General features: G+C 35.0%; 1 protein-coding gene across 2 annotated transcripts in view; it reads right to left on the bottom strand.

Annotated features, from left to right (window-relative positions):
• DDC (dopa decarboxylase) overlaps positions 1-15,655 on the bottom strand; it is a 116,948-nt gene that overhangs the window by 15,944 nt on the left and 85,349 nt on the right. For both annotated transcript variants that reach the window (XM_056804840.1, XM_007500403.3), the window contains exons 10-12: positions 15,378-15,454; positions 4,896-4,915; positions 2,920-3,018 (exon numbers count right to left, since the gene is read on the bottom strand). In XM_056804840.1, the coding sequence (XP_056660818.1) occupies positions 2,920-3,018; positions 4,896-4,915; positions 15,378-15,454 (196 nt within the window). The remainder of the gene's footprint in view (positions 1-2,919; positions 3,019-4,895; positions 4,916-15,377; positions 15,455-15,655) is intronic.

The raw sequence follows: 15,655 nt of genomic DNA, 5'->3' as shown, positions 1-15,655 counted from the left end.
AATAATCACATATATATGATGATTCAAGGTGAAATACTAAAGGGAGTTGGTTGAGCTTGAGGTCCTCTTCCCTGCCTAGAACCACTTCCCTTCCTTTTATTATCTCTCCATGTTCTTTTCAAACTCTTCTTCTATTGCCCCAATTCTTCTAAGCTTTTTCACTCTGCTCATGTTGCCCTTCCCTAAAGAGTACCCAGTTGGTCTATGTGCACTGAATTTAAGGACAGCATACCCACAATCTAAAATGAGGTCAATGCTATGACCTAACAAGCGCTTTGAAAGAAAAGGGCTGTGAAAAAAATAACTGTTGACTTAAACACAATAATGGGTCAGCAAAGTCTGGGCAACAAATCATAGTTTCAAGTTTGTTCAATCTATTTCCTAAAATTTCAGAAAATCATTTTTACTATTCCATTAAATAGGAACATTCTAAAAAAAATATGCTGACAAGAGAGAAAATGTGGGGCTTATTAGAACTGAAACAATTATGGAATTGGAAGCTGATCAAAGAAAGACCAATTTTCTCCATGATTAGGGTGGCTCAGTATAGACTAACCATCTTATTGAAATGAGACAAACTACATGTGGTTTTCGTTCAGAAATGAGTAAATATGGATAATAAAGGATTTTTTATTTTGAGAATAGATCATTATGAATTTAACAAATGTTATTCTGCTTTAAATATAATGCTTATACCTGTTTTCAAATTTGCTGGCCCTAATCAGGTGTAAACATTTATAAGAAAAGAGATCCACATAAAATATATTATGGTTTTTTAAATTTGTAATATTTTATTTTATAATCATTTAATTTTTATTGCATAATATTTTATTTTATTTAAAACTATAACTTTAGAGTCAGAAAGACCCTTAGAGACCATCTATTCTCACTGCTATTTTTCTACGAGTGATGAAACTGATTCAAGAAGTTAAGTGACTTATTCAGAGTCACAAAGGTAATTAGATAGAGTTGAGACTCAAACTGGGGTTTTCTAAATTGCGCTCTCTACTGCATTGTGCTATGTTACCTCCTATCTGTAATTTGGTAGAATAGCATATTAAAGAAGAAAACTAAGAACAGCAGGTGTCCTCTCTGGCAAAGAGATATTCTTTAGCACATGGGACTTCGTTCTATGTGTGTGTGTGACAATCATTATATATATATATATATATATATATATATATATATATATATATTTGGGTATATATTTAGCATTATATGCTTTTATATATTTTTTATCAAATGCATATCTATTTTTTATGTCATATTAACTTAAGGAGTAGATGCATGGATTAGTGGTTCTCAATCCTTCTTTTTTGCATGTTCTGAGTAGAATAACATACCCAGGGTTTGGGAGTTGGTGCACCAATCCCAAACTTCAGCACCCTTGAAGAGGCAAAAGAGTGTCTGGCTTCAAAGAATTCAGAACTTAATGGGAAGAAAGAAATAATGATACTGCGCTGATGGGTCAGCAGACCTCAAAGCTACAAAGACCTGGTTCTGTCATAACCTGCCTCTGCTGCTCTGGACAAGGCACTTGATGTCCTCATAGCCCAGGTTACTCTCTAAGACTAAATTGCAGAAGATTTTCTCATCAGAGGTAGCATAGGGGAATGGACGAAGCATTGGATTCATCAGAAAGACCTTGATTGCCTTAGATATTTATTAACCATGTGATCCTAGGCAAATCACCTCACTTCTCTTGGTTTTCTCATCTCTAAAATGAGTTAGGATTGTATCCACTGACCTCAAAGATTCCTTCCAACTCTAAAATGATCTGATGATCCTATCATCTGCTTTGGCAAAGGGATTTTTCTCACGGGGAGTTTCTTACATTAATGAAATCATAGATCTGGTTCCAAAAAAAAATAATTATTTTTAAATGTGTCAGGTACTGTGAATAATTACTATTACTATTATGGGTTCCATCATAGTATTTTTAAAAATATTAAAATATTTACATGAAATTCATGATTTCTCATGGGACTGACTTAAATAATTTAATTTAATTAAACAAAATAAATAAAATCTGTTCAAATACATTTTTGCAAGTTGTATATTATTATCTCATAAAAATAAGCCTCAAAGGTCTTTAGAAGCTGCGCATTTTGTACAGGGAGGCAATATCAGTGAGTGGAATAGTAGACTATGAATTTAAGTTGAAAAGGTATCACTAGCCATCTCGGCCTTTATAAATTGACCTACCACCTACCCTGTTTTCTGTTAATGTCGTAGAAATTCATTAAGTGAAACAGGCTCTGGTAAAAACATGACTAATAACTCTTTCTAGACTGTTCTTATTGACATATGGATCTCCTCAAGACTACGCTATGAAAGAAGAATCCTAAAGTGTCTTTTTTTAATGTATCTTCCTAGAACGAATCAGATGTTCCTTCCCTGGGAGTATATTTAAAAGAACATTGACAATATGACAATCACATTTTTTAACACCACTCTGCTTCTGAATTAAAGGCCAATATAATTCAGCCTAATTGGTTAAATCAAACAATAAAAAATGAGGTGTTTAGTCCTACTTTATAATTTGTCTTCTATGCAAATCCATCAAAGAGGTTCTGTATACATTGTGTGAAATACAATTTAAAAGTATAAAAAAAAGGTATATCCTATTAAGATGCCAATAATCCATATTAAGGGGAAGAGAATTTCAGGGTCTCTGGCTTTTGACTCAAGCCCTAATTTACTGTCTTCCTGCTCCTTGACACTGTACCTATGCTGGAGCAATAATCCGTGGAAATTGGACTATTTTGAATCAAACAAAATCGGAGCCTTTCCTGGGAGTTGGTGTGCTTATTTCAGTATTTGAAAAACACAAAAAAGAATTATTTCCTTTGGTCCTAAAATCCCCCCATATACCACCTCTTCCCAAATTAGATAGAGAAATTAGTCAAATAAAATCACCTTGCGGATGTATGCTTGTAGTCCCTTCACACCATACATCCGAAACACAAACCACATTTTCAGAGAGCGAAACCTCCGACCTAGAGGTATCTGCCAGTGCTAGAAATAAGGACAAAGTATCTCATTAAAAGAGATCTTGTTAGGAGTTATTTCTCCCTGTATGACTTACCAATTCAGCAATCTAAACTGGAAAGCAATTTGTCAGCATCCTACACTTTTCTGTCACATACAGTGATTCTTAAAGAAGAAACAAGGTTCTTCTAAGAATGGTATAAATCAGATATAAGAGCCTTGCTGTTCTTTCTAACTATTAAGAGTCAAACCATAAAAAGTATAGTGAATACATATTATAGCCTTGGGAAACCCAGAAATATCTTATCTGTTTTCCTATACTTTAAATAAAGATGATGGAAAGACTTCTTTGATCTTGCTGTATGAATGGAATACTTATAGATGAAACAGTAAACCTACTTCTCTCTTCTTCCTTTTCTGATTTCCTCAAGCTCAAACGAGAAAAAAGCAAGTAGGTTCTTTGGAGTAGTTTTGAGGGGATAAGGGGGAAATTGGAAGATGAGCATTTGAGAAATAGATGATAACTTTGTCTGCTCTGCTCAGGCTTATTGTCCTTGCATATTTGTATATCGTATTCTTAATGTCCTAAAGTTTCTAATGAGGGTCTGCAAAGCAGAATTAGGTTCAGAACACATTCTAGTTAAGTAAACGAAGCAACAAATACCTCTATGAAAGGAAGTTTAAATTATTCTGTATCTAGGTACAGTGAATGGACTACAGAAAAAAACAGAGCTATAATTTGAAAATTCTTTTTCCTTTGAGTCACAAACAGCTTTTTATTTAATGTCTGAGATGAGAATAGTGCACAATGGCTTTATTAAATACAAATGGCAATTCACATTTATCATAATTTATTACTTTTTTTTTAAAGACTAGGTCTCTCATTCTCTCACACCACTGTAACTGTTGATTGGCTCCAGAGTTTTAGCATTCTGTTAATGTTTCATTTTCAATATAATCTGCTTTGCCCATTTTCAGGGGTTCATCATTGTGGACACACAGGCAAATGATGCTTGACTTGGTGGAGATACCCAGATGGCTTAGCTCAGACCCCCAAACTCAAGAGGTCTGCCAGTCTCAACCTCCCCAGTAGATGGGATAATAAGAGGCAAATCAAAGAATATGCCCTACAAGAAATTTTCTATGTCCCCTCTAAATCCTCCCAGAACATTATCCATGTCTCTTTTGGGAACTCATCACATTCTTCTTTTATTGTCTAGTTATTTTGGTACATGTGCCTCTGTGTTTGGATTATCACAAAAATTTTAATAGATAATTCAGTAGACTCCATCTTGCCCCAGCCTACCCCATACCAAAAACATACTTCCAGGGAGAATCCAATAGATGCATCATGTAATTATCTACAGTTTCATATCCTCTTCCCTTTCTTGGGAGTAGAATGGAATAGTACCTGCTCCCCAGAAGTTGTCTTGGGATTCATGAAATTGACTCTTCTGGATCCCACCATTCTTAGATCATAGTTGCTTTGAGGAACTCTATGACTGGAACTGTGTATATTCACTATATTTGGGGAGCTGGAGCTGGGGAAGAGTGAGAGTACTGATGTATATGTGAGCAGAGTGGCTACCTGGACATTTTGTGACTTCAGTTATTTATTTGGAAGTGATTTTTTAAATGCCAACATGAAAAACAGCTGTCCTTTAGTGGTCTTATCTAATAGAATTGGTTAGTTGAGACAGAAAACACTGTCCACAAATTGTTAGAGAATTGCCCAACATTTTTTAAAGGCGTAGCACAGAAATTCTAGTTTTGTGTTTATTATTCTTGAGAATGCTACTAGGTAATAGAAGACTGTACATGAACACACATAGAGCAACAGATACTACTTTCAAGAAGAGATGTATTTAAAATGAAGAAAAATCATAGGCCAATAGTTTACTTACCCGATAGTCAGTGACAAGACCTGAAACAATTAAAAAAAAATTTAATAGGCATTGAATATGTTAATAAAGTTCAAAACTTGAACTTTCTAGCTTGATAGTCTGGCCTCCCTTCACTCCCTTCCTGGGGACCCCTACTTTTCTTTGGCTACAACAGAGTTTTTCAGCTTTATCTCACACTACTACCACATATTCTCAAGCCAAATTAGGCTATTTATCTTTCCTGAGCATGTTTGGGATTTTCTCATTTAGGAGCCTTTGTCCATGCCATTCTCTATGACAAGGATGACCTCCCCATTTTCTCTCTTTCTATTTTCACATGTAGTGTCCTTTCCATCATAAACTTTTAAAGTTGTGAATTTAGAATTGGAGAAGACCTTAGTCAAATAGTTTTCATTTTACACATGAGGAAACACCCTTTATAGCTAGTTCAAAGACCATACAATTCATGAAGGCTTTCCTAAATACCCTGTAAGAAATTCTCTATTTCTTCTCTAATCCTCTAGAGCTTTATTCATCTCTCATTTGGGCACTCATCATATTCTTTTTTTATACTCTAGTTTGACATACATTTTATCTTCTTTATTCTGCTCCTTAAGAACCAGAACTGTATAGCATACTTCCATCAGTAACTAAGACTCTACTCATAAAGTCGAAATTTAACAAATATTTGTCAGATTACATTTCAATCTCTTAAATACCATAACTCTATAAACTGAATCATTAACTAAATGAAATAGTTTATTTTTGTCCCTCTTGTCTCACCCAATAAATTGGAAATTCCTTAAAAGTAGGGTTGGTGTATTCATTAGTATCACCTGATAATAGTGCTACTTGTGGTTAATGTTTTAATTAGAATCAAGAGAAACCTATCCGAGACTTGGACACTCAAAATATTTCACTGAAATGCTTGCAATTTATACTAATCAGATACTGAATGCCTACAATGTGCACAGAACTTGGCTACATCCCAAGAAGCCTATATAAAACATAGTCTCTGCCTCTTATTATTTTAAGGCAGAGCTACTTCATTTACAGTCCAATTAGGGAAACAAAATATGCAGACTTGAAATACTTAAGTGACAGATTATAATAGAGGAAGAGTAGCGAGCATCATGGAGAGAGTGCTAAAGTTAGAGTCAAGAAGACTCTTTTCTGGCCTTTATCACCTGCAGACAATGGAAAAATCATTTAATGTCTGTGAATCACAATCTACTCCCTAAGACTTAGCTACTAAATTATACACAGGATTTTAAATTCATTGATGGAGTGAATTCTCATGCCGATGAAGTCATAGATTCTTGATGATACAAGGTTGGTGCAATTGTAAACTAATTAAAATCTTTTAAAGCTTATTAAAGATAAAAAGTATACCAAGACTTTTGAGACACCCTGTATTAATGTATATAAATATAATGCCAAAATGCATAATTCAAGCAGTATGTAGGAAATGAAAAGAGGGAAATCATTAGTAATTAGAATATTTGGTAACATGTCCATTCATTATGAAGGTGGAATTTGAGTTGGGTGTAAAAGGACAGATAAGATTTGTATGGATTCTTTCAAACCACAAGTCTAACCATTTGATATAATATAGAAGCATGACTTTCTTCTAGTACTCCTATTCCCCCTCTGAACCACTAGAATTTCTTATGATGTACCAGTGGGAGGAATCTGACCTACCACCACCATCATCTTGGTAGGTGAAACAAAAAGAAATGATTAGTTTAATTGTTGTAGCAATGCTAGTCTAGGATATATAGAAAATAATATTGTAGTTGTTAATTAGGAAGATTTCAGATTATTTCTATAACTTTTACCCTCATTATCACCAATATTCCAAATTTGCCTTAACTATTTTGATTAATATTGATATCCCCATTCCATGATCGCCAAAATAGTTAGCACTTTATTTCATATATTCAGTTCATCTTCAATGTGTTGAACTCTAGGTAAATTTTTTTTAGATTTCATAAAAAAAAAAAAAATCCATCCTGTAAAGGCTGTGATTTGCAATGGTAGAAAAGATATGCCCATCCCAAGTGACATTATGGATGCTTAAATGTGCCCATTAGTATGTGCTTTCTTGTATTGTTCCGAAGTACCTTATTTTCTCAACTCAACCAAACTATAAAGTTTTGAGAATGGAGACTGTCTTATTCTTTTATTCTCTTGCCCTTCCCCTCAGTTCCAAGGTCTGAGCACAAAGTATTCCAAGAAAACAAACTCTTTGAAGGGTGGGGACTGTGTTATTTTCTTCCCTTCTATTCTCCACTATTCTCCATATAACTATTGATGGTGAGATGTTAAGTTAGCAAGAATAAAAAATAAAAAATATCTTACTAGGCTGAGTAGCCAGAATATTAGTAAATGAACTTCAGAATAGATAAATCTGAAGGAATAGATTTAGGAAAAAATATTTAAAACAATACTTATCAGATGAATCCTGAGCTAGTGACAAAACTCAGGAGAAGAATCTTGGAATTATTAGAAAATTATCCCTAAAGACATAAGCCCAATATACTAATGGTGAACATTTCAGGAAGAATGATTGGCTAACATGATAAAAGGGCAAAGTGACAATGTTGGAGGGGAGGTGAAAAAACAGAGACTCTAATACATTTTAATTGTTGGGACTGTGAACTGATCCATCCATTTTGGAGCACTATCTGGACTTGGGATTATAAAAATGTTTATCCCTTTTAACTCAGTAATACCATTAATGGGTTTATTTCCTAAGATGATCAAGGAAAAAATAAAAGAAACTATATGTTCTAAAATATTTCTATCAGCTCTTTTTGTGGTGGCAAAAACTGGAAACTGAAGGAATATTCATCAACTGGAGAATGGATGAGCAAGTTGTGGCATATGATTATAATGGAATACTCTTGTGCCATAAAAAATGAGAAACAAGATGATCACAAAAAAACCTTGAAGACATATAAGGGGATACAAAGTGAAGTAAGCAGAACTAGAAGGATGATGTACACAGTATCAGTGATAACATATGATTATCAATGTATTTTCAACAAGGTAAGGATCCAGGACAACTCTAAGGGGCTCGTGATGAAAAAGGATATCCACTTTATAAAAGGAATATGAATGAAGATTTAAACATATTATTCTTTGATTTATTTCCTTCATGAATATTTGTCTAGTATAAGCAATATATGTCTTCTTTCACAACATGACAAACAAGGAAATGTATGTGCAACCTATATTATATTACTTGCCTTCTTGGGAAGAGAGAGGAGGTGGAAGGGTGAGGAAAAAAAGAATAAAATAGATTTTTGGACATGGCTAATGTGAGAATTTATTTCTCTTGAATAAGTATATTTATTATAATTTATTATGTATTTATAACAAAGCATATGTATTTTATGTTATATATAATAAAAATGGTAACAAAAAGAAGTGGGGTTAATATTAATCATATCAAAAAAAAAGAAAGAAAAGAACACTGATGAATTATTTAAAAAACAAAAGAACATAAGAACATGCAGAATGGGAACCAGACATACAAAGCGGTGTTGGAACTACCATGTTAAATTTTAAATACATTTATTTTAAAAGCTGTACGTAATGGAGGTTCAGAATTTCACATTTGCTCCTTTTTCCTGTTCTTTGTGAAAATGTCCATGATTGTTAATGTTCATCAAGTTCATAGTAATAAAAGAAATTTTAAAAAATAGAAAATTGAGTCCTAACCCAAACAATGTTATGTTCATCTTTGCCAAGATGGCACTATGTAGTTTTTGATTATGAAAAAAGATATGGGGGTGGGGGGAGCTAGGTGGCTCAGTGATTTGAGCATCAAACCTAGAAATGGGAGGTCCTGAGTTCAAATGTGACCTCAGACACTTCCTAATTGTGTGACCCTAGACAAGTCATTTAACCCCCAGTGCCTAGCCCCTATCTGTATTCTGCCTTGGAATCAATAGATAGTATTGCTTCTAAGACATAAAGTAAAGGTTCTTCTTGTTGTTTAAGATATGGGAGGATATAGTAAGTTCAGAAAAGGACAAGTTTTAAGCTATTATTCTGCTACTGGGTCTAGAGTCAGGAAAACCCAAGTATGAATTTGGCCTTACTTGCCAGCTCGGTTACTCTGGGCAAGTCACTAAAACTCTACTTGCCTCAGTTTCCTCAGCTGTAAAATGAAAATGATAATAGTACCTACTCCAAGGGTTTTAGTGACTATCAAATGAGATAATATTTGCAAAGCATTTGGCACGGTGCTTTTTTTCCTTTTAAAAAATTTCCTTCTTTATTTGTTTATTTCCTTCTTTCCTGCACTATCTATCTCACAATTATCTAGCTGGTTAATAATAATTAATATTATTTATAGAGTGCTTCAAGGTTTACCAAGCACTTTATATATACATTATATCATTATATTATGCATTATATCACATACATATACAATACTTTTATATACACACATATATAATATATAAAGTTTCCATTTGATCCTTTATCAACTCTTTCCAGAATTCTTTAGATTGACTATACTGACCTAGTTTTTAGAATCACAGAATTGTAGACTCCGAGAGCTAGAACAAACTGCAGAAGCCATCTATTCCAACTCATCCTGAAGTGTTCCTTCCCTCTACAATATGTCCCGGGCAAATGGTCATCCAGACTCTGGTAGATGAACTCCAGTGGCCCAAAGTAACCCATTCCACTTTGAGAAATCTCTCCTTGTTAAAAGGTTTCCCTCACGTTGAGTCAAAATTGACCTCCCTTCACCTTCCTCCCATTAATCCTAATTCTGTCCTCAGAAACTAGGGAAAGCAAAGCCATCCTTCTTCCTCTGGACAGTCCTTCAAATAAGTGAAGAAAGACATCATCTCCCTGCTAAGGCTCATCCTCTGCAGGCTAAAGAGCCCAGATCCAAGCTCATATTGCATCGCTTCAGCTCCTCTCCTCATCCTGCTCATGTTCTGAATCCAGTCCAGCTTGTCTGTTCCTAAAGGCAGCACTTCCAAATGAACACAATACCCCAGATTGGGATACAAACAGGTAGGATACAAGGGCTCCATCATCTCTCTCCTCTGGACACTGTAGTTCTTTTAAAGGCAGCCAAATTCTCGTTAGTTTTTTTGGCTTCTATGTCTAACGGCCGACACTCAAGGGCCTTTCAATACACTAGAATCCATTTTTTTTTTCACATGAGCTATTGTCTATGTCTTCTCAACCTTATACTGATGTAGCTGATTTGAGGAATTTAAATCTAAGCCTTCAAATTTCTCTTCTTTTATTAAAAATGCACTCTACGGCCACAATGAAATACATTATCAAGAGGATTTTTAAAGGTTTTTACTGTATTCACATTTGCAGTATAAATTAAGGATACTTCTGGCCATCGATTTACATTCCATTTTTACCTTGCACTCCCCAAATCAGAGCATTCCTAGAGTAAAAGTACTAAGATAGTTGTTTTTCTTTCTCATTATTACTGTTTTTCTAAGTGCCTAGCAATGTGGAGTGAATTATTAACATAAAAACTTATATTTATATGACACAACCTAGAAAGCAAATTATAGAACTTAAAAATAGATAAGAAATAATTAACATTTATTTAATACTTTAAAGTTTGTAAAGCAACATTTGTAAAGTACACATTTGATCCTCAAATCAACTCTGTGAGATACATGCTGTCATTTCCCCCATTTTGTAGACAAAGGAACTGGGGTTCTGAGAAATTAAATGACTTGTTTATGGTCACATAGCTAGTATTTCAGGCAAAATTCAAACTCATGCCTTCTTGACTTTCAGTCAGATAGTCTCTCTCCACTATGCTATGTAGGTGTCTATTTCTCTGAGTCTTCAAAACAGCCCTATGAGATTGGTAGAGCAAGTACTATTATTCCACTTTTATAGATAGATTACTTGAGACTAAGAGATTAGCTGATTTACCCTAAATGGCATAGGGTAGCTAGATGGCACAATGGATGGAGTGCAGAGCCTAGAACCAAGAAGACTCATCTGCCCATGTTCAAATCTAGCCTCAGAAACTAACTGGATGATTCTGGACAAGTCATTTAATGCTCAGTTTTTTTTAAAAAAATCTGAACAAAAAAAGAAATGGTGAACCACTCCAATATCTTTACCCTAGATGGATTTTTACCAAGAGTCAAACCCAGTGGAACAATTTACTTGGCTTCGAAGTAGAAGAGAAAGGTCTTGAACCCAGGTCTTAAAACTTGGATTGCAGAGTAGTGAAAAGGTCAATGAAGGCAGGGAGGGACCTCATGTTTTATCTAAGCCTTACATGTCCTACCCCAAAGTCAGAGGCTTAGTAAATATTAATTGAATTGAATTCTCTCTCCCAGGGTCAGACCTCTTTCTACTGCATTACCTTTCCACTACACCAGACTGGGAATTCACTATCTACTGTCCACCTTAGTGGCCAAAGGAGCCATTGAGTTTGAACTTCCAATTGATGCCAGATGAGAAGAAATGTTTTAGCATCCCAGTATTTTTTGCCTTGGTTCCTGCTGAACACAGACAGTAAACCATGAGGCAATTGGTGATGGGCATATCATTTCATGATCCTCTAATGGACTAATGTATTTTAATGACTCAAAGATAACAGACAACTGGTGAAGCATGATGGGATCCACATTATTTCTTATCAGAGTGATTATTAGCTATATGCCCATATCTATATTCAACCAGGGACTAAGCAGGGCACAAATATCCTATTTACAAGGATGAGTTAGGGCTTTAAACCTCTGCTAAAGGGTCTGGCTGATATTCTTGGCTGCTGGCAGGACCATAGAGTTGCTCAGTTGTAAAGGCATTAAGGAGGCCCATAACAAATAATCTCTATTTTCTCTTTTGAAGAAAAGGCCTTTTAGTTAAAAATAAATGAGCAGAAATCATTTTATCTGATCAGTGAAGCCTTTTAAATTACTGAGTAATGGGACTTAAGCTAGAAAGGAAACACAGATAATGAGAAAGAAAAGGAGCTTGAGATTTAAATTGTTGGCTACTTAACTAATTCAGCATATACCATGCCTATATAATACTTGGCACACTTGATAAATGTATACGATAATTGTTATTAATTAGTAATGTTCTAATGTGGATGGCAGTAGAAATAAAAATGGATTTTTAGTCATTCTTAGATATCACTTAGCATGAGATTAATTTTTATTTTTCTATTATAAGATGCTTCCAGTGACTGTCTAAAATGTGGCACAAATTGTTCTCTTACCTAGGAAAATTATCCTTCCCCTTTCTGAACAGAAATGTCAATAAACAATATCGGGTTCTGACTTTTCATAATTCTGCCTGAATGCTAAAGGAGCTGGTTGTCCCAATATTGTTAGCCTGCTAGGTTTCATTTGTATATCAAAAATGATTAATGGTAGGAGTTATTGAGTCTTCACCCTGGCTTGATCAGAGCAGTCATGGGAAGGTGCCCACTGTACCAGCTCACAAAAGCTGATTGTTAAATTTTCTGGATGAATATTTACATCTTGCAAAACTACAAATGAGGGTTTGATTTATTGTTTTATTAACTTTCTAGACTTAAGAAAGTGGTAGAGAAAATATTAGTGCAAATTAAACTTAAAACAGGTCATGGGCTCATTTGGGCGGGGGGAAGGATTACTGTTTATTGAATATTTACCAACACATCCCTAGGATAAAGCCATTTTTTCTCCAATTTCTTCCTCCAAGCTAGACCTTCAGCTAAATCTTTTTTTTTTATGTGAGGAGGAGTTCAGGACAATCAGGATTTATCTAGTCTTTTCCCTGCTTTTGAGGAGCTATAATATTATATAATCAATAAAAGCTCTGTGGTTTATTTTAAATTCCAGAGAGGAGTTCCAAGAAATTTGGGGGTAGGAGGGAGGAAGTCTCTCTTTCTGTGTCCTTCAGCAAACCATGACCTTACTCTTATTCCTATAACTTTCCCTCCCTTAAACCCCCCAAAAAGGACATATATGCCTGAGATGAAAATATTTTCAAGAAGCTAGTTTCTTTTTAGAATCTTTCAAAAGAAAAGTAAATACATGATAATCTGTAGAAGAATGGAAGAGCTTTAACTACTAAAGGGATCAAGAAACCTTTTTGGAGATGTTACATAAGCTGATCCTTGAAGAAAACTAAGGGTTCTATGAGATGACTGAGGAAAAAATACATTCTGGGCATGTTGGACAACCTAGGCAAAGACATAGAGGGAGGAAACAATGTACTGGGTTTGGGAAAGAAAGAGCAAATAGATCGATTTGACTGAAGAGGTATAATGTACAGTAAATCCATAAAAGGATACTGGAGCCAGATTGTAAAAACCCAAAGGCAACTAGGTAGAACAATGGACAGATTGCTGGGCTAGGAGTCAAGAACACCTGATTTCAAATCCAGTTTTAGACACTTATGAACTGTGTGTCCTTGAGCAATTCACTTAACCTCTATCTACCTCAGTTTCCCCAATGAGAAAAAGGGAATAATCAAGACACCTGGCTCTCACTGTTGTGATAATATTTGTAAAGTGCTAAGGGCAATGCCTGACACATAGTAGGCATTTAAGTACTTGATTTCTTTTCTTCCTTCAATGCCAACTTGAAAATTTTATATTTTATGCTGGAGCTTCTGAGGATTTATGAGTAAAGAAGTGGTGGCATGATAAAATGACACTTTATGAAGATTGTTTAGACAGCTGTATGAAGGGTGGATTAGAGAGGAGAGAGAAGAGAAGCCAAGATTTCCAATGAGAACCTGTTTTTATAGACCAAGTGAGATGTGATAAATACTTGAACCAGGATTCTGACTATATGGAGCGGGGGGGGGGGGGGGGGGGGGAGAGGAGGGGAAGGAGAAAAGAAAGTCTATAAGAGGTACTATGAAGGTATATTTGAAATTAATTTGTCCACTAAATGTAAGGGATGTGGGAGAAAGAAGTGCCCAGAGGTGGTAAAGTCTTAATGGGTGGAGGGATGATTTTGAACAAAAATAGCTAAGTTTGGAAGAGGGATTGGTTGTGAAGTGGAGAGGAGCGATAATGAATTAGGCCTTGGTCATGTAGAGTTCGAAATGTTTATAGACCATCCAATTAGAGATGGAATACAGTTCCATAAAAGCTAAATTGCTTGCAACATAATGGATTCAGGGATAGGGTAGGTCTTTTACACACTGGAAGCCTTGTGTTCTCTGATTAATCTCACTGTGGTTGCCATTGGCAGTCTCTACATTTCCAATCAAGTGTTATAACATGGTTCTACAAAAATCATGAAATAAAAGCATATTGTCTATATGTTTAAAATGAGGGGGGAAAACAACAACACACAAACCTCTTCTTTGTTGGGTTTCTGTTGTGCACTTTAGAAATATTTTCATGGTGCATTATCTAAGTTGTCCTAAAGTGCCAGAAGTTAAAAATTCCCAACAACTTGACTATGAGTCATATGCTGCTCTTGTTATAGAGTCTGGGAAATCCCAATTTGTGGCAGCTACACATTAGTGATGGTCTAATAAGGGATGAGAAAGAGAACAGAAAGGGACACTTCAAATAAGCTTGCCACTTGAATTATTTTTTAAGCAAAATCACACATTATCCCATAATCTTGTGCTCAATGTAGGTTATCAACTTTTCCAGCCCTGGAAAAGTTAATGTACTCCATGGAATGAAGAGTGCCTTTATTTTTGACAATTTATTTTATTCCCAAAGAACTTTCCACAAGCACTTTAAAACCCATCAGGCAGGTATGATTTTTTTCTTGATAATGTTCAAATGAAAAATTCATCATTTGACAGAAGCAACTGCCAACACATCAGATTATAATCGTATTTATCTTATTTATTCTATCTAGACAGGTCAAAGTAAATCCCTCTCAATACTGGGAATATGTAATAAACTCGTACATCTGAATGATGGTTGCATGGCTTGACCATAAAGTTCCTGTCCTAGCTCTAACCTCTGTAACTATCCTTACTGATGAGGATCCAAATTATTTCAGATAACATTTGGTACCCAGAACCAACTGGGACGTTTGCACCTAGGGCAAGCTTCACGAAATATGCCCAAAATAAGCAGCCTAAAGAAAAACAACAACTTACATATCAACTTTTTTTGAAAAGACAAATTTAGTTACAGGCATTGAGACCTCTGTGGGTAAAGATTCCCCCAAACTATCAATCTTTTGCTGCGGAAACACTTTTGTTTCAGAAGGGAGTCATCTTGTAGCTTCCTATTTTAATTATGTGCTCCTGCTACTGGATAGAGCTCTTATAGCTTACTTTAGTTACAATTATGGAAACACTGAGCTAAACTGGGGTTGGACTTTGGACTTTGGACTCCTAAGAAAAGAGCTCAGAGCTTGTCTAGTCCAGCTCCCACATTTTACAGATTCTTTGCTGAGTATGAATATCTGCTGTGATAGCATAAGTTTGGGACATGTAACTTTGGATTTACCATTGAGTTAAGATCAGCTTAAATAACAAAAGTAACAATAATATTGAAGGAAATCTGCTTACCAGATTCTTGGTTATGGTGCTGTAGGTAAAGAGGATCCAGCTTAAAGGCACCTATCAAGTCTGCTCTTTTTTTCACCCTGTTTTTAGACAAATCCATATATTATTAATTAATCACACTATTGTCAGGTCAAAGAATAAGAAAGATAAGAAAATGCTTTAAATAGTTTAAAGTCATGTTATCATTATAGGCTTCAGAAAATCCCTGCACATTTATTTGTCTTACATTAATTTCACTCATTTATGTTTTTAAAATGTGTGTCTGTTTAAAAGACAAGGAA

The sequence above is a fragment of the Monodelphis domestica genome, chromosome 7 (assembly GCF_027887165.1).
Source record: "Monodelphis domestica isolate mMonDom1 chromosome 7, mMonDom1.pri, whole genome shotgun sequence".
NCBI lineage: Eukaryota > Metazoa > Chordata > Mammalia > Didelphimorphia > Didelphidae > Monodelphis > Monodelphis domestica.
This window is presented reverse-complemented; position numbering and strand designations above follow the sequence as displayed.